Below are 26968 nucleotides of genomic sequence, written 5' to 3' on the forward strand. Positions count from 1 at the left end.
TTCCAAGGCGACGAAGGAGATGACGCTGCAGCCAATCTTGTGGATGGTTACGGCGATCGTTTAATTGAAAAGGTCCACCGGGAAGTAGTGAAAGAAATTCGCAGCACTTTACAAGTGGACATATGAAACACGGGAATGTATTACTGGCGAGTGCCGGTGATTGAATGAATTTATGTACAAAGAATGCCCAGTATTTATAGGCTCTTTCTAGGGTTGCTATTCAATGACATGCTATGATCACCACAGGACCAACGGATATGTTTAGTACTCAGGGCATCGAGAGTACTATACCACCATTTGTACACATTCGGAAAGTGCCAAATTGTCGCCTTATCGTTCAATAAATGAGTCGTTGCTATAACAATCGATCGGTGCAGCAAACTAGAGTAGAGTCTTACCTTTTAGCTTCTTATTGGCTAAGACGTCAGATTCCTGGGGATATTGAAACGCCTGAAAATCGCTCCTTGCCCAAAATAAAAGCCAACAAGACCGATTTTTCATTAATTACATCACTTTTATTTATAAAATAATTGATGAACAAAAATACTCTCATGAAAAATATAAGATCAGCGAGTCAAATGGTTTGAAAATAAATTCATTTTGTCTGTCAATCCAATGAAAGTGTCCGTGTTATCCGATCATTGAACTGATTTTTGTTGGATATTTTTTCTTTGCTTTTTTTTAATACTTTTTTTTACCTAACGAAGTATTTTCTGATTAACTTAATGAACTTATTTGATTCTTAAACTAAGAAGAAAAAAAAAATTAGAGAAAAACACTTTCCCCATTCCAAGAGAGTGTTCGCGCTATTATAATAGTTTAAAATTACGTTGAATTTAGCCAGAAAAAAAATAGTTAAAAAAAGACGTCCTGTGAGCTGTATTCAAATGAAAAAAAAATTCTTTCTCTTTGTCCTCAAATTTTTCTCCTGCTTTGCATCCATCAGTAGCGATCCCTTGAATCGGATCGACTTCGACGCTCACGCGACAAGCTGCGGGAACGAGAGCGGGATCGACGTGGCGAACGAGACCTGTTATCGAAAGGAAGAGACAAACAGAAAACAATTTGTTAATTTCACATTAAATGTGTAACAGGCGAACATGGTCATGTTGTTAAATTTTCAATTTTTTTTTCTAGTTTTCCAGACGAAAAACAGTGTGCAGTGTATTTTGTGTGTATAGTGTGTATATAGTCGGTGTGTGGACTATGAGAATCTAAACAAAGAACGTAATTTCTTCGGCATTTCTTTAGCTTCTTCTCTCTTTTTTAGCTAAGTGTACTTGTTGGGAGCGAAGCGAACGACTGATCAATCATGAACCATCAAGCTTTATGGAGATTTTTCGAGCTTTATGATGAAATTGAATGGAAACTCCATTTCGTTATTGGATTTCAAAACAAGATGAAAGCTCTTGAAAGGAGCCAACAACAAAAATGCTTTAACGCTATAAAGCTTTTACGTCAACTGATCTCTTCGCTCCACAGCACTGCCGTCTTTAGCCGAAATAACGCATTTTGTATCTCTGCTTTTTAAGAGCTTTCGAAAGCTTTTAAGAGCTTTCGAAAGCTTTTAAGCTGCTTTTGGATTCCACTTAAATCTTTCCCTTTCCCTATGGAATACAAAAGAAACTGAAAAGCTTCCGAAAGCTCTCCAAAGCGCACATAAAATACGATATGTTATATCGGCTTAACACGTCAGAGCACGCATTCGTTTTGAAGAACTTTGCAGATTAAAATGTGTCCATGATATAAATGAGGTGGCGCTGTCATCTTTTCTTTTCTTTACTTGAAAAATGTAAACCTCGATTTCGAATCTACAAGTCCAGCGCCATCTCGTCTAATTCTAACGTAGAATTGGTAAAAGAAATGCCAAAGAAATTAGGTCAAAATTATCACATGAATTGGGCAAAAAAAAAATTCTTTTTTTTTGATGAGAAACATTTTTTGAAATTGAAATTAAAAAAATTCATTGCGGTCACAATAGCATCAGAACCGATACATTCCCCATTTACCCTTGGTAACAATGCCAAAACGAGTTACAACTTAAGTTGATTCAACGCACAAAGTTATTACGGGCTCTGAACTTAGCGTCCAAGCAGTTTCAAGCAACTTGAATTGTATTCCATTTGACGTTGTTAGCCCCCATCAACAGACATTTTCTTTTGAACACATTCAGACATGTCGCCACCAGTTTGAAAAGCTTCTTTGAAACTGTAAATATTTAAGAGTTTTCCAAGCTTTGAATAACCGACACGAACTCTAGCTGCACATAACGCGACGCGAAAGGGACCTAAATCAAATTTTTCTTTTGTTGTACTGTCAAACTTGACAGAGGGACAAAAGGAAAATTTGGTTTAGGTCCCTTTCGCGTACACTTTTGCGTTATGTATACAGAAGCTTTTACAAACTGGTGACGACTTTCCACATTGTAACTACTAAACGTGCATTACTCATGGCAGGATTTTAAGTATGTGACCTCAACCCACAAATGAATCAATATTGGAAAATTGGAAATTTAGCGATGTGAGTTTCTTGTTATTATTGTCTGAAAGACATTATGGGCCAAGGGATTTATTGATTCTTACACTGACAGGACTTTGTGCGGCAGTACGTTGCGCGCATAAGTGAATTAATGAGTTTTTGGTAGGGCCAACAAAACAGTAACAAATTAGAATAAATTTTGTCGGAAGGATTATTTTCCGAAAGAAATTGTTTGACGAAAAATTGGTCTGCAGACATATTTTTGTGGCTACTCTGCGCTGACATTTTACTTTACTGTATAGGCTTGCCACGGTACTTCGGAATTTGAAAAAAAAATATTTGAAATTTGAAATACGTTGAAGCCTTGCACAGCCAAGAAACCTTAGTTTTGAAGAGGTTCTCGGAACAGCTGCAGTTTTCTTAGGACTAATGGCCGTACTGGATGTGAAATGAAACACGAAAACGGGCTGTCTGCCAGACGGTGTCTGGCTAGTGTGTACACAAGACACTGGAATTTCCACCTCAGGCTGGAGGCTCATATTGGTGTGAGAATCTTTGTACCAAGGAAGCATTCATATGTCTCGTATTGTTGGCCCTAAAATCGTCCTAAAATGTTGCGCATGAATTAATCGATTTGGCTAGCCAGAGAGCGGACCCTACCAAAAATAATTAACTGACAAAAATTGTAAAATGTTTGATCCGTACAACATCCAACACGAAACAAATAAACAAAAAAAAAATGATTTTCAAAACCACAAAAAGAAAAATATTTCAAAAATTAACAAAAAAAAAACCAAAAAAAAAATAATGAAACAACAAACCACTAAAATGATGCCGTGGAAGAGTGGTTGATTTCGATGGTGTTGATTTTTGGTACTTTTGGTAGTAGTAGTATAATATAGTAGTAGTATAGTAGTAGGATGCAGTCAATTTTTAAGTAGAACATCGGGGAATGTGAATTATTTACAAATTTTTTGCTTTCTCATTTTTTTGCGATTTTTTTTTCTTTTTTTCATGTTGTTTGTAAAATTGTTGTTGAGGTGGTTGGTAGTAGTAGTAGTTGTAGTAGTAGTAGGTAATTACAATTTTTTTTTTTGATTTTGTAGTGGTTGTGACGATATATTGATGTTTTGTGGCTGATTATTTGGTAGTAGCAAAAAGAAGAGGAGAATTTGATTGATGCCCGCAAAATTTGAAAACTTGATCGGTGTGGACACGGTTGTTTATTGTAGCGGTGACTGTGGGGACACTGTACGTGACGCTGATTAAATTTTGTGACTTTCGGATCGCTTCCTATTCCCAATCGAATGAATCGACGGTTTATTAACTTTCTATTACGTCGACGATACATTCGGATGACGGACGCATACACGCGGCTTGTGTGGTGGTAAAGAGGTTATACTTGGCGATGGATCGTTGATGGATATCGTTGGTTAATATTAAGCGCCTATTTACGTTTCGGTTTGTTTGTTTTTTTGAAGATAAAAAAACTTAATTTCTAGAACGCAGGATGGGTGGTGGTTGGTTGTGGTTGTGGTAGTGGTGGTGGTGGTTGGTAGGTGATGTGTGATTTATCGCTATAAAGGGAATGATAGTTTCGCAAAGCGTTCCAGCTACATTTTGCTCTTTGTTTGTTAAACATTCGGTCTGAGGTTGAGACGAACACACAATTTTCGCATTTCGTTTTCGTTTGACTTAAATTTTTTCGGTCCCGTTGCAAACATCGCTATGAATGCGTATGTGTCATGTAATGCGCGCGTTGCATGTGTGTGTCTGTTGTGTGTGCTTCGCAAGCACAATGTTTTCAATTGTTGGAGCTTTTGATTTTATACATTTTGAGCTGATGGTGCGCTACGTTCAAGTAGGCGACAGAAAATTGAGAATAAAATGTGGAAAATGAAGAAGCATCGCTATCGATGGACTAGAAGGCGTAGTTGAAGTTGTGGCGGTAGATGTAAACTTGTGGATGTTGAGGTAAAGATGTTTGAAGATGGAAAATGCCCTGAAATTTTATAACACCACATCCATTTAATTCGATCTTTTTTTTTGATGTTGTTGTTGTTGTAACTAAATTTTTCTTTCTAAATCATTGCTCAGACAAATTCATTTTTAATTTTGACGAAAATTCAATTGCTGCAGTGTGCCCGTGTAGTACACACACAGTTTTAATACTGCAGAAGATGCGTAAACAGAGAACATTTCGGATAATTGATTGTGAAGAGCAGGGTCGGTCGGCTTGGCTAACCAACAGTTTTTTTGGGTGCTGAAAGACGCAAATTTGTGGAATCACCTTCGTTCATACAAAGAATCAAAAATCCCTTCGGCTAGCCAATTACCAACTGTGTCACCTAATGGAGAACGTATTCGTTTTCAGTTAATACTGTAATGATTAGAAATCGTAAGAGGCACTAACTTTGGAGTCATTGACTTGGTAGTCAGAAAGCGATGGAATAAATTCGAAAACTCTGATGCGGGTAAAAATGGCTTTATATGTCGATGCTGAAGGCAAGAGTACGACTAGACCTTAAAACCGACTCTGATACAATTTCTGAGATAGAAGTGAAGTGGAGACACAGTCTCTTCTTTGATCAAAAACCCTATTCTCCATAGGCTCCAAACCCGAACAGTTTTGAAATTATGAAAGAATCTCAGGCGTCGGTTGTACCTGTTATATGCACCAGACAATTAACAAGATGACTGGACTACACTTAGCATAATCCTCACACATCAAGCCCAGAAATCGAGCATCAGACTTTATCAATATATAAATGATACTTCGGACAGTTAGCACAGTTTTCGAACAGTTCATGCTGCTGAGAAAAATAGTTGTATATGAAGTTAGCACAGTTGACGCTGCGGGTAAACAATGCATTATCAACATAATGACAATTGCGTTATATCGACGTAAAACAATCAATAAAGTTAACTGTTCGAAAACTGTGCTAACTGTTCGAACTGTGACACTATATTACCCTGTACTGTGCATATTGAATCGGTCAGTGGAGAATGGAAGTCTTTTTTAACAAATGTTTTATTGACCCTTACAATACGTTTTTCCACAATCTAATCAACAACCGGCAACTAAAGAACAAATCGTTTTGGGGCCTTCTGCAGAAGTAAAATATGCTTTTTTACATGGAGACCTTAATTTTCTGCAGCAATTGAATTCCGTCAATTTAATAAATGAAAAAAAAAAGTTTTCGTAAGGGGCCGTTCATAAATTACGTAACGCTAGAGGGGGGAGGGGGGGGTATGAGGCAAGCGTTACGGTTCTAACAAAATTGGGTCAAACTTGACCCTTTTAGCGTTACAGACCCGGGGGGGGGGTCTGAAAAATGTTGATTTTTGCGTTACGTAATTTATGAACGGCCCCTAACAAACATTTCAAACCAAAATAAACAAAAAAAAATCATTTTTGGAATTCGATTCCATTTGCCACCCAATAAACACGTTTTATAACAACAACGCAACGCAACGAAATTTCTTTTTAAAAACGAGAAAAGAAACAAAACTAAAATCATTATTTTCTCCGGTTATCGATGGCTCTATATCCGCGACCCGCGCTTCTTTTCGTTACATCGAACATCTCTTTCCCCCTCAATTCTATTTTGAATATTTTTTTTTCTTTGGTTAAAAAATAAAAGCGAACAATGCAGAGTTATAAATGACACGTAAAATCATAATTGGGGAAAAAATTGCTAAGAAAAAGTATGGTCGATTCTGTCCAGACGCTTGTGTAACGAACAGCCGATCTGTGGTAATCAATTTTTATGTTCCATTCGATTGTCGTTGGTTGGAGGGTGTGAAGAGTCGTGGATTTAAATTTAATTTGGGTCCAGCCCTTCCACAAAATCAGTTAGAGACTCACGACGTTCATGCAAGAAAAATAGATCTCAGTTTGAGGTCACGAATAATGTTTGTTCGGGCACTTTAATTTCAGAGAGCTGGTAGAACCCTAACAAGGATATGTCTAGCGTATAACTCATGGTAATAAAGCCAAAATTGGTGTCAAAATGGCGGAGGTGACACATAAAGAACGAAATTTAAAATTTTTAACTTTTACTAAAAAGTCTGTCGTACTCATGACAAGTAGAAAAGGCACGTGTGGCTTGTTAGGCCGACAGTCATTCCATAAAAAATTTATTTTAAAATTTTCAAAACTTCATCTGGCAATAGCCTTTTGATTTTTGACATCAACTTGGTTTCACAATGGAGTGTTTAAAGGGGGCAAAAACCAGTTAAATTTAACTTGTCTCGCTGTCAGCTGTCAAAAAATCATGACTGAACGAAAACAGTAAGAGTAAGTCCACTCCGAATTTCTATACGATTTCTCTCATTAAGACATGACCCCGAGACCAGTTGTAATACACCAGTCCGAAATAGCTCTTCTTGAACACAACGTAGACTATTAACGGAGAGCGAAGATCAGTTAAATATAACTGGCCTTGAGGACAATGTCCGAAATTCATCAATGAAAATTAATCGAAATTTAAAGTTCGAATTTTCGAAATACAAATTTCATGCGTGTTTGACCTCTCATTTCGACATTGTCATCAAGGCCAGTTACGTTTAACTGAGCCGAAATATCTCTTCGTTAACGCTGAACCCATCCTCGTTATGGCCATGCAATAGCCGAAAAATCAAATGTCAGAGCAAACATTTCTCGTCTTAGACTGACTGATTGCCGTTACACGAAAAATGATTTTTCCGTTTCAACAGTTAAAGCTTGAAAAGTCGCGTAATGGGGACCGATGGATATTCAGGGTCTTGACACATCTGAAACTGAAACTGTGGAATCTGTGCTTACTGTGTCGCGTGACAACTTATTCGAATTAATTAAGAATGTCTTAGTGGTAAAAAGGTTGTTACTGGACCGAACAAGGACCACAACTTTTCATCGACTGACAAGGGATCAATTATAAAAATGAAACCGAGAAACCGAACTGAAATTATTATGATATCCTACACCGTTTGACACAAGCCTCTGGACACACAGTCAAAAAATAAAAAGATTTTTGAGTTCTGTTTAATATATCAAACCAAAAACAACGAAAAACATTTTCACTGTCAATTCGCAGTTAACTGACGGAAAAACAGACAATTGTCGCAACATACCTGTATCGATTACGTCCGCCGCCGCCACCACCACCGCGTCCTTTACGGTCATCACGTCGTGATCGACCCGATGACATTTCCACCCGAATACGAGTGCCACAGCATCGACTACATGAAAAGCAATCAATCATTTCATGGTTCTCAAAATTAATTCATTTTTTTCCAAAACTCACGATCCGTCCAATGCACGAACCGCATCTTCGGCATCCCGTCGATCCTCGAATTCAACGAATGCGAAACCCGGTGGATTGCGAGCGACCCAAACATTTCGCAATTGTCCGTATTTGCCGAATGCATTTTCGATTTCGTGTTTTGATGCTGACGAGCCCAGATTTCCGACGTAGACTTTGCATTGTAGGTCCCATTCACGGTAGCGGGACGACATGTTGATGGTTTGAGCTGAAAGATGGAAAAGGAAATTTATTTGGGGTGATTACACACCGGCAGGGCAAGGCAGAACCCAAATTTAGAAACCCGTCTATTACAAACTAGAGACACACTCGATCAAACTGCACTATTTATTGATAGTCTCAGTCAGTTGAGCTTTGACACTAGTGACATTGTGTACATTGGGTCATTGGAAGTCACTCCAACAGATGATACTGAAGTCCTTCATATCTTTTCGATACGAGATACTACAGTGATATCGTCCGGAAAGAAACGATTTCGGTTTTGGGGCCCAGTTTCTCAAAGTCGAGTTGAACGATTCGATTCGGTTTGCAAGCGTAGCTGCGTTATAGGTAAACCGCTAGGTTTATGAATCGGTCGGAAAATGACAAATCAAACCGATAGTCCTCTTATATCGTGCATATATTGCGATCTTGAAGCTGTAACATCATACCGATGGATCGTGACATTTTGAAAGATTTCTTTGCTTCCCTTCACATACACACCCAACTAATTCGCTCATATATCTATCCAATGCCGAACCGATATTACTCAACCCATCAGTTTAGATAACCGAATGTCAAAAGCGCGTTTTCCATAAATTAGCTAAAATATGAAACAATTTGCCGCGTCTTGTCGCCATCTCTCAAACGTGAAATGCCATTTTGAAATCCTTCTTCGTTCGTTCGTATTAACACCACACACAGGTTTCTCAAGGTCTCCAGCGATGACCTCATTAATACCAAAATGGTGAAAGTAAAGTTGTCCGAACACACCGATCCACGAATCGAATTTTGAAATGAAACGCTGAAAATGATGGCAAATTTTCGCCGGTCTATTTATAGGGACGCGATCCATCTGAATTAATTAACATTGATTTGCACTTTCTTGTTACAGGAGACTAACACACACAAGATTTTCATTCAAGAACGATTTTTTCCCCGTCCGAATAGAATTCAACATGGCCACTATTCGTGTGCAGCGTTGGGTGGTAAGTCTCCCAGGATAGAACGCAATTTACACCGTTTTCACGTGAAATTTTGAGTAGACTTACATTATGCAAATATGATTAACACTTTGGTTGTCAGGAAATCGACTTCTTTGTCACTTTTATTTACAGAATGTAGAAGCGACAAAAATATACAATGGACGACACGTCCTCACTGCTAAAATATATTCGCTACAATGACTGACACACAGACGCGTTTGCAATAAAATTGCTGGAAAAAATCCAAAGAACTGACATTTTTGGCATATTTGACATTTTGGTGGTGTCACCACTATGGTAACACTGTCATTGTCAAACATTTTACTGCAGTTGAAAGAGCGGAACTATTCAAATTCTTAACGAGATTTTTTAGGGAGAGATTATCTCGTTTGGCTCATTTTCATACATATTTTATTTACGAATCCGATATCAGTCAAGGGTCGATGAAATGCTATAGTAAAGACGTTGTTTGAACACGTACATTAAATGACATTATTGCTGCTGATCACTGTATAGTCGTTGTATGGATTGATTATTTACGGAACGTTTACGCAACGATAGACTTACGAATCAAATCGATTTTTGGCTTGTGTGTGAATGCATAAATATAGAGTTATCCAAGGTAGATATAGTGTGGAGGTAATGCCATTCAGACTAGCACATAAGCAGGCCTCTCACTCTAATTCCGGACTCCTTATTAAGGAATTAAGGAGGTTTTAGCTCAAAAATAAGGAGAAATAAGGAAATTGTTAATTGAAATTAAGGAAAAATAAGGAGAAAAATACAAATTTTTAACTTAAAATTTTCGCTATTTTACAAATTTAACGAATTTGTCATGAACTGCAAGTGTCTGTTCGAAAAGTACAAAATCGGTTTTTCATGTCCTTTGAAGTGTACTCGACTTCGGGCAACGAAATAGTTATTTATGAAATCCAGTGTATGATGTTGAGTGGTATAAATTGATATTTATCGAACCAAATAGGGTGTGTATGGTATCGTAAAAGTTTAGCAGTCAAAAGATTGCAATCAATATTTGCAGATACCAATTTGATTAGCAGAGGCTTTAGGCTCGAGCTGTTTCACGGGGGCGAACATTTTTTTTTATATATTTTGTCCGACACCTTCTGATGGAATCTTTACAGAATACGTTCAGCGGATTTTTATCTAAGAAAAATCCTGCTGAGAGCTTACTTGAGTCACTTATTGTAATGGAAAATTCAGTACGCACTATGCTACTAAACTTGCAAATGAACAAACAGTCATGTGGTTTTATTTTCATAGCATGCGAGATTGTCCACTTTTTTTGTCATGGGTAAGTTACGCAGAACTCTTTTATTGCAAGCCTCCAATTCCGATTGAAAATCGACCTTATTTTCGAATATAACTTCCTAAGATCAATCGGAACTAACCGGTGACCATAACCAACATTTGTGTCTATTAATGCCACCTAATATAAACTTAATTCATTGTCTCTTGCTTCAATTATATCGAAAAAACATTTTTGCAATCCCCGTTTTGAGGGAATGCCATTTACTTTGGCTTGGCCTCTATAAGTCCGAAAATAAGAAATTTAAAAAAAATGTGAAACAGTGTCTTTTAGAATTGAAAGGCGCATAAATGACTCATTCCATTCCATTTTAAAAACCGTTGTCTTATAAGTGATGTGAATGGTAAATAAAATAGTTCTACTCGAGAAGCAAACCACAAAAATACATGGTAAGTCCAGTAAATCAATCATATTGGAATAACTATGTGCCACCACTTATCTTTTCTATTAGAGTTCTTTGTGTTAAATAATAAAATTATAATTTAAAAATCAATTTTTGCCGCGCAGCGAATTTTTTTATTATTAATTTTTGATTTTTTGTCAGTAAAATTTGCGAAAAATAAGGAAAATAAGGATTTTTTAACAAAATAAGGAGGTTTTCATAAAAATAAGGAAAAACAAGGAAATAAGGAGGTGTGAGAGGCCTGCATAAGCTCGATACAAATGACAAAACCGATTCCATTTTCTGTTTTAAGGAGCTAAGTTTTGTATCGAACTTGCGTGCCACCGCACAGCTGATTCGGCTATTTCGTCGGCAACATAACTAAAGAGCGTATCTCCCATATCTCAGAAACCGATTTTGATAATTTTTTTTTTGCCTTGGAAGGTAGTGAGAAGTTATGCATTTTGAGTCCCACGTAAAGTCAATCGGCCATATAGTTCGGAAGATATTGTCGAAAAACTGAAAAAAGAGCCTTTTTTAAACAAAACTTGAAAGACTTTTGAGCTGATTTTGATAAAATTTTATTTTTCCGTGGAAGGTAGTAAAAAGTAATGAATTTTGAGCTCGACATGAAGTCAATCGGCCAAACGACTCAGAAGTTATTGTGGAAAAACTGAAAAGCCTCTAGAGAATACGACGAAAAGTGCTGATTTCACTGAACTTTTTTTATGCTCAAAATTCATAACTTTCATACCTCATACCTTCATACCTTTCACAGAAAAAAAAGTTTTTCTAAATCGGTTCAGTAGTTCCTGAGATATCGGAGATATGCCCTTTAGTCATATTGTCGACGATATATGACATTACCACCACGCTTTATTTACCTTGGAGTTATCGAAGCTTCTGAAAGAACAGGATAAGACACTTTCGAGTTGACCAAGAGGGCGGTTGCATCAAAATTTTCCTGTGGCGCCAACTAGGTTTGTGAAATGTATATGACGATTTCAACTTAACAAAAAAAGCTTTCAAAGTTGACTTTGTACACAATATGTAATGAGTGCGTTTAAGAAATTTTGTGTCACCCGCCTTTGTGAGTGTCTCAACCTGTTCTTTCAGAACCTTGCTCTTCTCCATGCACATTGTATATATTTTGTCTCGGTGAATATCATACTTCATTGAAGCGTGTTGAAATAAAACACAATAGGTTTCTTCCATCGTACGGTAAAAACTAATTTTGACAAGCCGAAAACAACCGACCGTCATCCGCAAAAGCAAACATAACCCCATCTTAAACAAATTTGTTCGTTAAAACTTCAAAGTGAGGTTGTGTTGGCGCCAAAATTTAAGTCCAAGTGCTTCGGACAGGATGTAACTCTATAAGCTTTATAGCATCCGAGATATAGGTGTGTTACATCATACTGTAAAAACGATATTTCACAAGCTGATAACGAACGAGAGCATCCACAGAGTCATAACCTCAACGCCTTTGCGAACAATTTGGCTCTTAATTTATCCCTTCAATTAAGGGTTTAGGTAGCTCAATAGTGCAAAGTGTTTTTCCAAGGTAGATGTAGTGTGGAGAGGTAATGTCGTTGTCGATGATTTACTTGTGGCTCACAAAATATTTTCGCTATCACAAAACAGATGGCAAGAGTTTCTATTCCATTTTTTTTGTTTTTAACAAATGGATGAGATGACGTTTCTATCGAAATACATCTTGTTCCACACTATAACTACCTCGCTTAACAGAAGTCAGCGTAATAGGTCTCCAAAATGTGTGAATAAGTCACAATCGTGATTTTAAAATATAAACTTCTAGCAACACCATCAATCATACGATTTGGAATTTGCAACATATGGTTATGCTTGGATAACGTCAGCTTTACTGTTCACTTTGTCCTATCTTAGCCCCTTCAATTAAGTTCCTAAGGCATAATTGTCACGCTGTCAAGGTTTGCAGAGAGTTGGAGAGTAGGATATGGAAAGTTGACACTTTTTTTAAACGATAAGGACGGGACTTCTTCCTTATTTTCCTTTAGTTACTTCAAAAAAAAGTCCAAAAATTTAATCGCAATTTTGTTTCTTTATTTGTTTCCTTTTAAATATTTTTAAAATTTAAATCACAATAATCGCTAAACAATACACCAAAAAAGACATCAAATTTAATCATTATAACACAAAAATGCAAAATTCCATTCAATTCTTTCATTTCGATTACAAATTATAAATTTTTCTTCTTTTTTTGTCATTCTGCAAAAATGTTCGTTTCCGCCACTTTTGCTTTCCAATAAATTTGGATTACCATTGGGTACCTTTCATCACAAAAGATACGTTATAAAATACAATAAAAACCTTTGAGTAAAAATTAAAATTACAAAAAAAATAATTTGAGTTCATAAATTAGCTACAATTAAACACCTAGAATAATAATCTTATAATTACGAAATAATAAATTTGAATGAATTTTTCCGATGTATTTACATAGATAATAGGATCGTTGAGTTGAGATGATAATTTTTTTTGTTCTTCTTCGTTTTTTTCAATCATTTTTTTTTTGCTTTTATGAATAAATCTTAAGATCTAATCAGAGAGAGATGATGCTTTTTTTGTTGATTTTCTTTTTTAATTACTAGAATAAAAAGCGCGCAAATATCTGAATAAATCTCGTGCATCGTTAAAATTGCTCTTTTTCTGTTTATTATTAACAAGTCACAGTGACTCGATGGTTGTACTGTACAATTAAACTTAAAAATTCAAAAAACAAAATGTTTTGTCTTCTATTGTCTAAGATAGAAATTGAAAAAGCAGACATTTCGATTCCATACCACATCCAATTAAAATTCAGATTTTTTGGTGACCCCCCTTTATGCACCACTCGTTCAGTTAAAGATTTTGATAAAAAAAGTTGGATAAAATTTGAATCAAAAAGTCAAGTTTTTCTGATAAAACTTTCGCATAAAACCCAATTTTTTGGGATTTTTGCAAAATCATGGAATAGATTATCTTCAAGGAACGGTACTTCCAGACATAACATCACTTAAGTTTCGTTAAATATTTCGTTCATTCAGTCACTTGCATGAATTTGTTTTACCGTGGATGACATTTCAAACGTCCTTGAAGATGATCTATTACACTTGACAGATGATCTGGATTTAGCTGTCAATTTTAAACATGTCAGGCAGCAATGCCTATTTTTAAGTTCCGAAAAAATTCCCAATTTTTTTCGAACTTCAGAATTACAATTCATTTAAATAAGCCCAGTCAGGAGGTCCATATTTAATTTTTGGGTGTCAACTACCATTAGCGCCACCACGTCACCTCTTGATTATAGCTCTATGTTTAATTCAATTATTGAACGGGCTAAAGGAGTTGTCACACTCACGGTTCTGAAAGAACAGGTTAAGACACTTTCGAGTTGACCACGAAGGCGGTGGCGTCACAATTTTCCTGTGGCGTCAACTAGGTTTGTGAAACGTATATGACGATTGCAACTTCACAAAAAAAAATTGGTTTTCAAGTTGACTTTTCACACAATGTGTAATGAGTGCGTTTAACAAAATAGATGTGACCTGCCTTGGTGAGTGTCTTAAGCTCTTCTTTCAGAACTTTGGTCACACTAACACTAATAAAAACTTTTATGTGGAAAACACACACACAATTAAAACGCTGTTTCGATCAAACCTTTGTTTGTTAAACGTCAAAAGTGACATTAAAACAAAGAAAGTTTTAATCGAAACCGATTTGCAATCCTTCTTCATTTAGATTCGACATTCACACTGTTCATTCATTTCACTTTACAAACGCTCCAAGCATATACTAACTTTAGGTACACTAACCAGTGCCGTCCTCATGTCAAATCATTTAAATTCCAGCCAGAATTCAAACATTAAACACTTGCGTGAGACAAGCACTTTTCATTCTTTTTGGATAGACTTACAAACTACGAATCGGTTTCTCTTTGCGTTGGATATTTTATCGTAAACAAAGCACTAGCCAACAAAATCAGACATTGATTATCCACAGTCTACATATGTTTGGGAATATTTTCGTTAAAATTCGCTAGAAATTATCAGAGGGAAATTAACGTTAAGTCTATCCCAACTAAATGTTAGACTGTGTGATGATCGCTGGCGCTACTCTATCATTTAACATAAAAACACTTTTTTCTTCCACTTAAATAAAACACCAAAAAAATTTGAAATAAATTAGCAAAAATGAATCATAAATTAAATAAATTACAAATTTAAATTATCTTCGGTGTTGGTTCATCTGTCATCTATGTATACGAATATAGTAAATGTTCCTTCTCCCTGTCGTCGTCGCCGCAACACAGTTTTCAATGCGAATTACTTAACCTTCTATCCGTCGTCCGGTAACTGGCGTATATCGTTCGTCTCGTATTCCGACCGGATGACGATGGATAGTAGCTGGTCGGTGCTGTTTGATAACTAGTCGGCGCAATGCGATAGATTCCCACCTGTGGCTGAAAACCGATCGGTGGTGGTACTTGGAAGTTGGCCGATATTTGCTGAGCCGTTGGCAAACGATTCTTGCCGATGGTCATGGCTTCGCGATCGTCATCACGCGGTAATGGTTTGTGTTGATCCTCTTCAACCGGTGTACCATCGGGTCGGACGCGAATGATCATCGGACCGCTCAAAAAGTTTGTCGTCGATGCAGCCGTTTCGGATGGATAGTCGAAGTGCAGGTCGATGTTGGTGGCGGCACCTTGAGCCAGATTATTCGGTGGATCGGCGAAATCACGTTCGGCTGCGGTTGGATAGTTTTGTGATGAGTACGCACTGTCCATGCCGTTGGCGTATGATGATTGTACAGACGATGCGGCCTGATTTTGCTTGTAATCGTTGTCATTGTCATCGTCGAACAATGGATTTTTTTCGTATTGACCGGTTGGCTCACGAATGGGACTGGGTGTACTTTCGTGTTTCTTCGATGGCCTTGATTGATGACCTTCCATCATTGAATCCCATACTGTAAACAAGAAGAGAATCTGTTAGACAACGCTTCTTCAATTAACAACAACAACAACAAAAATAAGTTTTTTCTTCTCCAATTTTTTTGTCCTTTCATTTAACATTAGAGAATTAGAATTTAAATTGGCAATTGACATCGATTGTATGTATACGACTATGACATCGAATACAATATCTTCTGATGAGAGTCTTATGATATTCAATGAAATAGTCTGGTGAGAGAAAGATCTTTTTTCTAGAATAAAGATTTGTAAATTAGGTGTTGAAAGTTAGCTCAGGAGAATCAGACGCAGACAAGAATTATTTTGATTCTTTCATATTCAACCTACAACTGGCGCTATGAGCCACCGTTAGTAAATTGTGAGACCGTTATCTTGATTATAGAGTGTTATGATGAAAGAGAAGAAGATATTTTGACAAGTACCCCAAGGCCAGTTAAAATAAACTGGTCTTCTGTCCTCTCGCTCTCAACGTACCACGTTGAAAGAGTAGCAAATACTTTGACAAGTACCCCAAGGCAAGTTATAATAACTAGTCTTCGGTTTTCTCGCTCTGATCATAACAGTCTATTAGCGCAAAAATAGTTCTTGTAGATGTAATCGACCTTCTTCTTCGATCTGTCTTTGAGTCAGAGAAAGTAAAATAACTAAACGGCGGTTCATAGTTCTAAGATTTAGCTACAGATTTCAAACAACGCACCAGACTACGAGCGACTGGTTGTTTCACTGTTTCTAAATAAGTTTTTTTTATTGTTGATAGATTCATTCAATCGTTGGTGTCAGCAGAGTTCAATGCTGACTGAAAATTATTAATAAAATTTCAATTTATTTTCAATTATACCGCTGATCGATGATCCAAGTACACACATAACAAAAGTATTAAAAAATTTAAAGAAAAAAAAATTGTATTTACGAGAGTACACGCAAAAGTATTGAAGACTGTTGATGAAATCACTTGAAGCAGTCGAAGATATATTTTTTTGAAAAATTATTTATGGGATGTGTATAAACGATGAGCATACGAGTGAAGAAGTAGAAAAAAATTCCACTTTATTATTGGAAAAATCATAAATTATCTTTTATTTATAAACATAGAGACATTCCGAGGTTACTTCCCGCTTTCCTTGTTCCGTTAAGCGTATTTTTCGCAATTCAAGTTGCTGTTTAAGAAGGTAATTTCAGTTGAATTAATCTCTCTTTTAAAAACGCAAATTTATTTTTCTGTTTTGCTAATTCTAACATAAATTCGCTGAAGATGTGTGCATATGCAAATCAGAATCCACATCGAAAATAGTCGAATCGAGATTTTATTTGAATTTTTTTTCTCTAATCTATTTTGGAATTAATTTTTCGCTTCAGAAATTGCATTTTAAATTGAACGACGAAAACATTTTGTTATATTGTAACGCTGATAGGCGTTTGGGTGTTGCTCATGCCATTTTATGCATTTTATGTTATGTAAAATACAAAATCTGTTAAATGCATTTCGATCCCCGGCAACAAAACACTGACCGAAATTTTACATCATTAAACTTGAGTGGCTGTGGTTGGTCGTAAAAAATAATGAGAGCCAACTCAGTACTAGTTGTTAAACAGCAGCGACTTGTAGAGGCGGAGAGCGAAAGCTAGTTAAATTTAACTGATCTGTGGTGTCGGAGGACCAGTTTAAATTTGAATGTGATTTCTCTCATTTTGACATGTGTCGTCAGTTAAATTCAACTGATCAAAAAGTGCTCTCCCAAAACTATATTTCGCCTCGATTCAAATGCACATTCTAGACTGCAACGGGGTGCTGCATTAGTATTTCATTGAATTCGATAACGGTGATGATTGTTGTCAAATAATTTGACTCAAATTAGAAAGAAGATCAGTTAGATTTAACTGATCTCAGCTGTCAGCTGTCAAAGATTTATGAATAAATTGAGAGTTTTACTTAACGATTTTTGAGGTGTGACCCCGAGATCAGTTGAAGTAAACTAGTTAGAAATGTCTATATTTAGCTGGAAGCTATGGGAAATCTTAGGAAATGCAATACTGGAGAGTATTGAACAACTCTAAGACTGTTGAACGGGGCATCTCTTTTTCTATATGTTCATCATTCCATATCCAATCACATATCAATATTTTTAGTATAATGAAAATAGATTCGAGCGCTAAAGGTCACAGCTTGTCACGATTTTCCATTTGAAAATGTTTCAATGAATCGCTTGGAGTATAATGTGCGCTGATGCTTCAATAAACGTTAAATGTTTTCTACATATTTAATAGACTAATGAAACGATGTGATGGGAATTTAATTTGAAACATTTTTGCGCGATGTGTTACTTCAATACACCTCTTTCGATACACAGCATTTTGAAAAATTGTTTTTTTTTCGTCTCTCGTTCGAATGTCAGATAATTTTCGGAGTATCCATTGAAGACTGAGCTTTTGTATGTTCCAATGTTTTGCATATAGAATACACTCTCATCAAACATAACAATAAATTCAACCGAGATTTTTAATTGAAAAATGAAACCGTGCAACCACAGAGGTGAAATCTGTAAAGGTTTGCTCGTTGTAGTTGTAGGACATAAAGAGACGACTCTTTTGTGTATCGATTTTAACGTTTGCTGAAACCGTCACAAACAATTAAAAGGTGTCTTCGTGAACAACGTAATTAAGGCAAACATTTGGATTTTAAAGGTCAATTTGTTGGAAAAGACATTGGGTTCACCTTTTCAAAACGATGTACCGAATATGCGATGTGATTGCCAGATAATTTGTAACAGATTGAAAAGGCAACCTAGACTGACCGAAAAATTAGTTTGAGGACTGATCGAAACTGGTTCACTAAGAAGGACTAAATGGACCATTCAATCCTTTAAGATGAATATCAATTTCAAAATGAAATTGAGATTATGAAATATTGACAAGATTGTGGTGGGATAAGAATGAAAATGAACTGCGCGATGATTCTCGTATTTTCGTAGCTCCAAATATTCGTTACTTGACAGTTGCGTGCATAAAATCCCATAAGAACTGTCAAGTTATGAATTCTTAAAGTTACGAACGCTACGAGAATCTACGCCCTGAAAAGGAGCTCAAGCTGCACTAGAGAGATTTAATTCAAATTTTTCTTTTGTTTTAATGTCAAATTTGACAGTAGAACAAAAGAAAAATTTGAAGTAGGCCTATTTCGCGTCTAATTAAACCTAAATGAAAAGCTCAATTAGTAATGATTCAACTGTAGCATTTGAAGTGGTTAGATAGGTTTTACCACAGATTGAGATTCAGATTGGAAATTTTATAAAACAAAAGATAGTGACCTTCACCTGCCAAGAACCTACTTAGACATGGTGCCTCTTGATGCATTATTATAGGAAAAAAACGAAACCTTCTAATAAGCATGCATGGCAACCATCATAATAACCCACAATAAACAAGATGATTGTGTTGCAAAATACCAAAAAACTCTCATCACTCCGAACATTACATTTTCCATGCCGATATGTAACAACGTGTTGCATCTAATAATAACATGATTAAGAATAAATATTTCTCAAAATAAATAAAAACCAAATAATTATGTGAAAGAGAAGAGTCTGATGTCGAAACGCATTTTTCGTTATTCAACGAACTGATGTGCAACACACAGAAACTTTTTACATTTTTATTTCAAAAATTGTTTTTTTTTTATAGATTTCAAATGGATCAATCCATTTTTGTCTAGATTTACAATATTGAATACATAAGAGCGCATTTACAACATAGACCAAGTTTGTTGCTTTTTTTTAATTCACTTCTCTTCTTCCATCCACAATCTCAGCGTAATAAATTCGCTTGGAATAAATTTGATCGAAAAAATGCTCATAATACCAACAAGTGGATTAGATAACGTGAAACAATTTTTTTCTTCTCTTCTTTCAAATCTTTTCACCTAGATTCAGTTCACGTAGTCGATACATGTGTCAAGAATGGAATAATTTGTCTACAGTTGAACTAGTTTCTGCATAAATGTTTTCTTGATTTTTTTTTCTTCTCTTGCTCGGTTCATTGTTTCCATTGATGGTGAAGATGGTAACAGAAAATTTTATCGAAGAAAATATTTTCATTGAAATGGAGAGTTTCACGCATTCATTGCATAAAAATCTCGCTTAACATTAACACGGTCGATTAGAGATAAGATCGTTTGAACTCCGGGAAACTAGCTGGGCATTTTTGATTGATGAGGAGCGGTATGAGTAAATCTTTTACTTCATCTAATGTTTCAAAGACTTTAGGTACTACAGTGGTAAGGTCAGAAGGCTGGATTTTATGATATTTGCACCCAGAAAATAGTTTCAATGAAAAACCGCCAGAGTCAAAACTTTATTAAAATCTGATGATCTGAATGTGTGGCAATTATGTAGGAATCGGAATAACGTAACTTAAATTCAGAAAGGAACGTGTCACATTGGCGAATTATAAGAAAAATGAAATTTCATTTATTTAGTTTAAATCCGAATGTTTCGTTGTCAACAAAAACTTCCATTGACATCGACAGCCCATTTGAAACGGAGAAACATTGAAAAACAAACGAATTCCCGCAGCTCCCAATTTTGCATTGAATATCCTATCACTTAGCCTCTCTACAGAAAAAGCGCCACTACAAATGCACAACACTTACTTATATCATTAGCACCGCGTTGATATGGATCCATTGCGTCCAAATGCAAGTCAGTCATGCGTTCCAATTTGTCGACACCATACACCAGCAAATCATGTTTACATTTCGCTACCGGTGTGTCGACGTTTGTTTTGCAATGTGAACTAACTTGTTTCGCAAACATTGAGTACAGGTGCGACATCTGGAAGGAGAAGAAAATCGAATTTGTTAAATTGAAATACCATTTGAATCACTCGAGTCTTATGTAAGTGGCAGAGGTTAACCGAAAATTTTGAAAATTCTTTAAAAATAAAAAAATCGAAAACAAAAATTTCATTTAGAAAGTTTCGTACGATTTAAATCGCGGTTTAACGGGTGAATAGACCGATCGACGATCGAATAAATTGATTAATAATAAACTGGTGAGGTGAATGATATTCCCTGCAACCATTCATGCATATGGTATCTCCTCCGACGATCTTTCACATGCTCACGTGTTATATCACACGATGAACTTTAATCGATCGATATCGTTATTGATCGTTGGATTAAACAAAATTTAAAATTTCGACAAAAAAATCAAAAATAAATTTCATTTATCTTATGGATCGCGCATAAATTGTCACTTTCAACGGTGCAATTTGAATTTTTTAACGTTCGGAATGGACGGAGTGTTTCATTTCAACATTTTTCGTTATGATACCTATTTACCACACCACAGTGTAATCGTGTTACAACGCGATGTCTGTGTTGTTTCGTTTAAATTTTTTTTAAATTAATTATCATTCCAAAACATTCTGAGCAAATATTTGCTAATACGTGACACGGGCGATACACACGCACAATTAAACTGATTTTCTTCTATTATCACATATGAATTAACAGTCAATTTTTAGAACGAAACTTCGGGAAGGTAGAACCAACGAGCTCCATAATTTAGCAATCATTCCATGAAAATCAAGAATCAGTCACAAATTGCCCCTCATCCATTCATGTAATTTATTTATTGATGACAACCCAGACGCATATGTAATCGATTTCAATTCTCGTCAATACATCGGTATTCGAAGAATTTTTATTAGAACTCATGCTGTTCGTTCAATATAAGTGTGTTGTCATTGATGGCCGGTGAGTGATTTATGTACAGTTTGGTACAGTTTTCATAATGTCTTTTGGAAGGTGTTTGAGTCATTCTGATAGAGATTTAGGTATCTTTGTGGAACACTTTAGTGTCATTTGGATATATTTAGGTGACATCAAGGTGTTATTTGTAGAAAGTTTAACTCTTTATATACATAGTGACGCGAGGGGGGCCTAATTCAAATTTTCTTTTGTTCTCCTGTCAATTTTGACAGAAGTAGGAACGAAAAATATGACTTTTCGGTCTCTTTCGCGTAGATTCGTGTAGATAGGGATGATATTAGGCTGATCAAACGATGCCTAAGTCCAATTGGGTCAAGTTGTCATATTTAGGATTCAGGTCAACATGAAAACTACAACAGGTCGAAACTAATACCAACCTGAAGCCGACCTGTTAGATGTTAGAAGCTTAACAATTGTTCGTCATTCAAACGGTTGATTTATTAAGTGAAGAATGTTTATTAAAGCAATGGCCATTATGCTTCAGGCTATGACCGCCAAAGTAGTGTTCCGTTTCGAATAGTTCACCATATCGGCGTAAGACTCTTCTTTGTGACATGAAACTTGTTTTTCTACTACGTTCAAGAGAACAGAAAAATGCAAAACTTGCCTGGTAGGTGCAATATTGTGTTCGAATTAAAATGCAACGTCTAGCAGAAAAATGATCTTGAAAAAAATGCATTTGTTTGCAACTTGACGAAATATCTTCACAGAGATTATCTCTATCCGTTAAATCGCATTCTTTCCATTCGGCTCATGAATAAAAAAGAATTTACTCAACACAAATGAAATACGAAATGTAATTTCGAATTAATAATTTCATTGTTTACAGTCATTACAATCGTCATACGAAGGGAACTGCATTCATATGCATGCATATTGCGCCAATTAATAAATAATGTCTGGTGTGTATGAGTGTGTTGATTTCATTGTTCTACGTGCACATTTCGATAAATACAAAATTTCGTTATCAACCGACGACGTGTGTGATATTCAAAAATGAAAAAAAAACGATTTTTTCAAAGTTTCAAACATAAATTTCGAATTTATGTAACTTTTTATATGGCAAATAAAAACGCCAAACGAATATTTTTCACCTATCCAAAAACCGATCCCATTACGTGACGATTTTCACTTGAACTTTTTTTTTTCGTTTAAATATACAAAATTGTCATCGTCTTTCGTCTGTTGACCACAATATTACATTGTGCAGGTTAGTGACTTCGGTTCGGGCACACCTACTCGCACTTTCGGTATTTGTTGTGTTAACAAACCTCCACTTTAACTTTGGCTTGACGGAGCGACGAGACAAACAGCAAATCCAAACTTTTCTTTGGTTGTTTGACAGAAGAACCCTAGCTAAACATTGTAACACGAAAGAAACCTAAATCAAATTTTACTTTTGTTTTTCTCACAACTTTGACAGTATAACAAAGGGAAAATTTGAATTAGGTCTTTTTCGAGTTAGATACAGTAAAGTACCACAATATTTTCCGACCCTAAATTCGACAAAGCCTGTGGCAACTAACTGTAGGTCTAGGTACACATGGCAACGCGAAAAAGACCTAATTCCATTTTTTTTGCTATACTGTCAAACTTGGCAGGAGAACAAAATAACGATTTGAATTAGGTCTCCTTCGTGACGAAGCAAAGATGAATTTCTACAAATTTGCAAGATTACAAGATTTTCAATTCTAAAATTTTTAAGGAAATTCCATTTTAGTAAATTTTATGAAATTTTGAAATTCCATTGAAAAGCTTCATTGCCACCAACAAAACGCAATCTCTGTTAGTCCCTCAACAATTTTGTTAAGGTCTAAATCATTACGCCACCCAACGCCACCTTTTTACATCAAAATGCACATTTCTTTCTCAAATTTTGTATTTAAATTCACGTCTCGTATTTTCGAAAAGAGAAATATTTCCAAATTCATTATTGCATTCGGTTTATTAAACTTCATTAAATATGTGCATGCGTTACACACATAATACGAAATCAAATAAGATTTTCTTTTGCGTCTTTTTTTTTGGTTAAATAAATTAAAAACCTTATGAGAAGCATTGCTATTGCATTTATAGTTTAATAAGCCGCTGGTTTTATTACATATACCACAAGGTGTGTATATATGCGATAAACGTTGAAACGAGCGCCTTGAGTGTTCACTCACTTGCAATGAATTCACATTCTGTCCAAGTTCATTCAAGTTTTAATATTGTGAAGAAAGAAAGAAAGAAGACGAAAAAAAAATCGAAAAGTTTCACTTTGCTCAAAGTATCGGAATTTCATTAATTTTAGTGCCTAGCCGTACCTTTTACAAAAACAAAAATATTTTTATTGAATTGAAATGGAGTTTATGTACCGCGAACCGACTGATCCAGCATTTTTATTGTTTATTATATCGAAGTGGTGTGGCGTTTAAAGTATAATTGGCTTTTGATTTTGATTCTTTATTAAATTGAAATGTTATTCGAAACAGGACTTTGGATATGGTTCGAATAATGCTCTTGGCTCCAGCTAATGAGATGAATGAATCTGAGATATTTTTAGGGTAAATACAACGCACTTCAAGCATGACAAGCATGAGTGGTACTCTAAATAGAGTATTAAAACAGGACAGTGTATCGAACAAAATTTGACACTGTAAAATCTGGAAACATTTTTCATACAAAAAAGTACTCTCTTTTGCTTGAAGTGCGTTGGTAATTAAGAAATTTCTACAGATCGAGATCCAGTTAATGGCTGGACTGTTTTCAGAACTAAAATTCATTAAATCTCTTCAATTTATCGGAAAGATTAGGAGAATTTCAAAAGTTCTGTTGCGAATTTTAAGATTTTTTTGCAATGCCTTTGCAACGTAAAGACGTTTTTAGGATTTGTCAAAGTTTCAACATTTTCGTCTACGATCTGTGCAAACAAACTTCCATTCAACCGAATTGATTCGTTTCGATTTAACGGTTTTTTGTTGATTCCTTTTTTCACTTCCAACAAAAAGCCAACACATTTGTTCCAGTATTGCAAATGAATTTCAATTTTCGGCTATAAATCGACAATCATGTCCATAGGTGATCACGTACTATTGCAGAAAAAAAAAGTTTTGATCGAAAAGTAATCTAGATTCAATAAAAACAATCAGAAACAATCGATAAAAAGGAATGAAAGTAGTCGTTGCCATGACCGACTAAGCTTCGGAATGTAAGGAACATTACATCTGAGTTAAACACTATCAAAGTTCGGTACTTTCAAAGATTCGATTTGCTCAGATGACTTAAATAAGAAAAATTCGCAATCAAGAAAGAACCGGACCTAAGGTCTGATTAACAATAACATTATTCCCTCGATCCTACATCCATAAACGAAGTCGAGAGCTCAAACCGCTTTTCTTTTGAAAACAACTGCTGCTTTCAGACCGTCTTTGATCTCAATTCTCATTTCGACAGTTCTTTGTCCTCCATGCTCTGTTCTAGATCAAATTTAACTTGCCATAATCCGGGTCATAAATTATATACACGAAAAAAACAACAACCAACAACAACCAGCCTCAACAAACCAACTCATCGTATCAATAAAAAAAACACTTCGAAAATGTGGAATGTTGTGTGCTTAAGAAATTCTCAAGTGCGCTAAATTTACGTATGAATCATTTTTAATCTTTGCCCAAAAAAAAAGCACACACCAAACAAACAACGACCGGATTCCAGCTAAGAAATGTGTTCGAAGCTTTATTTTTTCAGTCGTCTTCTTCCTCTTTTGTTTGTTATCGTATTATTAGCCATCATGATCACCACATATGACCATAAAAGTCGGTAAATCGATTTTTAATCGTTCTATTTTTATAACTGTGACTTAATCGATGGATTTGCGTAAATTGTTCAGAGAAATTCGTAAGCGAAATAAATTAATGCAAAAAAACACATCGATCGTTCGGTCAATAAAGTGTATATATATCGAATAGGAGATGAGCAGAGATCGCCGTTTAATCGTTTTCTCTTCTTTTGTATTAATCTTCGTTGCTAATGTTTGTTTTGTCTTCGATTTTTTTTATGATTTAAAATTTTAAAGACGAACTCGACCTTGCACAAAGTCAAAACATTTAAAAGATAAACAATTTTTCATTTCTCGTTTATAATTATGTTCCTATAATAACAGTTGTTGTTCTATGTTGTTGATTCTTATTCTCATTAAAATTTAGTGGGTACGGTACAACAACAAAGCAAAAAGAATTTGATTAAACCTCACCTTTTCACCTCGACTCAGAAATTCCCACATTGGAATCGCTGAACCGGAACAAAGTGTGATCAGCACAGTCATAACGATGATCATATTTAAATATTGCGCCATTTTCTTCTTCTTTAATTTGACTATTTAACAACAATCACTTTTTTCTCTACAATAGTCCTTTGGTCCTTTTGTTCCTTTCGATCCCAAATGGAGATCCTCTATTCAATTTCACTATTGTTCGATTTTTCTCAATCCACAAAAAAAAAACACTTTCAATATTATCGCTTTTCCTAGTCCACTAAACAGTGTAGCTGTTGCACAAAATCAAGAAAATCTTTTCACACAATTGTTAAACCAAGAAAAATACAAAAATTTCTTCTCTCTTTTACCAAACAAAATATCAGTACGATCAAACACACGATCGGTATACAAAATGATCACAAAAATTGTTTCCACAAAAACCTCAGTCGTTGAGTTTTCTAAATAAAATGATTGAGTTTGGTCGAATGCCAACCAGTTATATAGAGAGTCATTAGGAACGGTTGTGACGTTTTACGTATAAATAAAATACGAAAAACGACGCTTTGACGCCAGCCGATGATTATGGAGAAGCTTATGGAGAATCTTCTCCAATATTGTGTCGGAATTTTATTTTTTTCAAAACATAACATCCAATTGCGGCTTGAAGAGAATTTTTAAGATTTTTTTTTCTTCTTCAAATTTTTTGTTGTGCCTTTTGGACTGTAGTGAAATCATCATTTCTATCTCTGAGCTGTTGGTTTTTTAACACCGTCATCGTTAAGTGGTTATTTGGAAAAGGTGGATTCTCAACATCAACACCAACAACAATATTTATTATTATCAAAACAAGTACAACACCAACACCATGAAACGCAGAGGGGGAACGTAAATATTTTCAAAGTTTTTGATTTCAGACTTTTGAAGAGGTGTGTTGTTGTCGGATGTTGGAGAATATGAGAATATCAAACCATTTAAGTGTATGGATGTTGTGTGCATGTTATATGGTTTGTTGTATGGAATGGAGAGCCACAGGTATCCAATGTATTATATCCAATTTACCTGATGTTTCGATTAATATTTGTTGTTTATTGCAACATTGTTGTTTGGTTTTGGCCGATGGAAATTTTGTGATAGCACAACAAATTCCAGTAGTGTTCCATGATGTTGTCGGTGGAACTAATTAGCGATTTTAATTAAGATAAAATTTGATGATTTAAGGAGATTTTCTTTGTTGACTTCTCTCTTTTTCGATTTATTTGTTTCTGTTTTGCTGAATGGCTTCCGTGTAAAC

At 35.4% G+C, this 26968-nt stretch overlaps 2 protein-coding genes and 1 long non-coding RNA gene across 4 annotated transcripts in view; 1 reads left to right on the top strand and 2 right to left on the bottom strand.

The window, feature by feature from the left end:
• Positions 1-493: 493 nt before the first annotated feature.
• LOC119075482 (RNA-binding protein 1) lies at positions 494-9192 on the bottom strand. 2 transcript variants are annotated; one of them, XR_005087405.1, is made up of 5 exons: positions 9035-9192; positions 7767-7992; positions 7594-7701; positions 3300-4480; positions 494-1030 (listed from the first exon to the last, which is right to left on the bottom strand). XR_005087405.1 is itself a non-coding variant. In XM_037181933.1 (4 exons), the coding sequence occupies exons 2-4, from the start codon at positions 7976-7978 to the stop codon at positions 943-945; spliced, it is 408 nt and encodes a 135-aa protein (XP_037037828.1). In that variant the 5' UTR covers positions 7979-7992; positions 9035-9192; the 3' UTR covers positions 494-942. The 2 variants fall into 2 exon arrangements, 1 of the variants encoding a protein (XP_037037828.1); XM_037181933.1 differs by lacking the exon at positions 3300-4480.
• Positions 9193-13716: 4524 nt separating this feature from the next.
• The window catches only part of LOC119075437, a 28884-nt gene continuing 15632 nt past the window's right edge, over positions 13717-26968 (top strand). The window contains exons 1-2 of the long non-coding RNA XR_005087398.1: positions 13717-13875; positions 24521-24529. This is a non-coding gene — a long non-coding RNA (uncharacterized LOC119075437). The remainder of the gene's footprint in view (positions 13876-24520; positions 24530-26968) is intronic.
• On the bottom strand, positions 14872-26156 carry LOC119075436 (rhythmically expressed gene 5 protein). The gene is made up of 3 exons (XM_037181875.1): positions 25675-26156; positions 20319-20499; positions 14872-15669 (listed from the first exon to the last, which is right to left on the bottom strand). The coding sequence occupies exons 1-3, from the start codon at positions 25774-25776 to the stop codon at positions 15014-15016; spliced, it is 939 nt and encodes a 312-aa protein (XP_037037770.1). The 5' UTR covers positions 25777-26156; the 3' UTR covers positions 14872-15013.

Source organism: Bradysia coprophila, unplaced genomic scaffold, assembly GCF_014529535.1.
Source record: "Bradysia coprophila strain Holo2 unplaced genomic scaffold, BU_Bcop_v1 contig_211, whole genome shotgun sequence".
NCBI classification, from domain to species: Eukaryota; Metazoa; Arthropoda; class Insecta; order Diptera; family Sciaridae; genus Bradysia; species Bradysia coprophila.

What these genes read in the sequence shown, in the direction of transcription:
- LOC119075482 (XM_037181933.1), bottom strand. Translation starts at nt 7,978, where the DNA reads ATGTCGTCCCGCTACCGTGAATGGGACCTACAATGCAAAGTCTACGTC. An exon ending in GTTCGTGCATTGGACGGATC is followed by an intron (nt 7,702 to 7,766) that starts GTGAGTTTTGGA and finishes CTTTTCATGTAG; the next exon opens with TCGATGCTGTGGCACTCGTA. An exon ending in GGCGGACGTAATCGATACAG is followed by an intron (nt 1,031 to 7,593) that starts GTATGTTGCGAC and finishes TTTCGATAACAG; the next exon opens with GTCTCGTTCGCCACGTCGAT.
- LOC119075436 (XM_037181875.1), bottom strand. Translation starts at nt 25,776, where the DNA reads ATGGCGCAATATTTAAATATGATCATCGTTATGACTGTGCTGATCACA. An exon ending in TTCTGAGTCGAGGTGAAAAG is followed by an intron (nt 20,500 to 25,674) that starts GTGAGGTTTAAT and finishes TTCTCCTTCCAG; the next exon opens with ATGTCGCACCTGTACTCAAT. An exon ending in ACGCGGTGCTAATGATATAA is followed by an intron (nt 15,670 to 20,318) that starts GTAAGTGTTGTG and finishes TCTTGTTTACAG; the next exon opens with TATGGGATTCAATGATGGAA.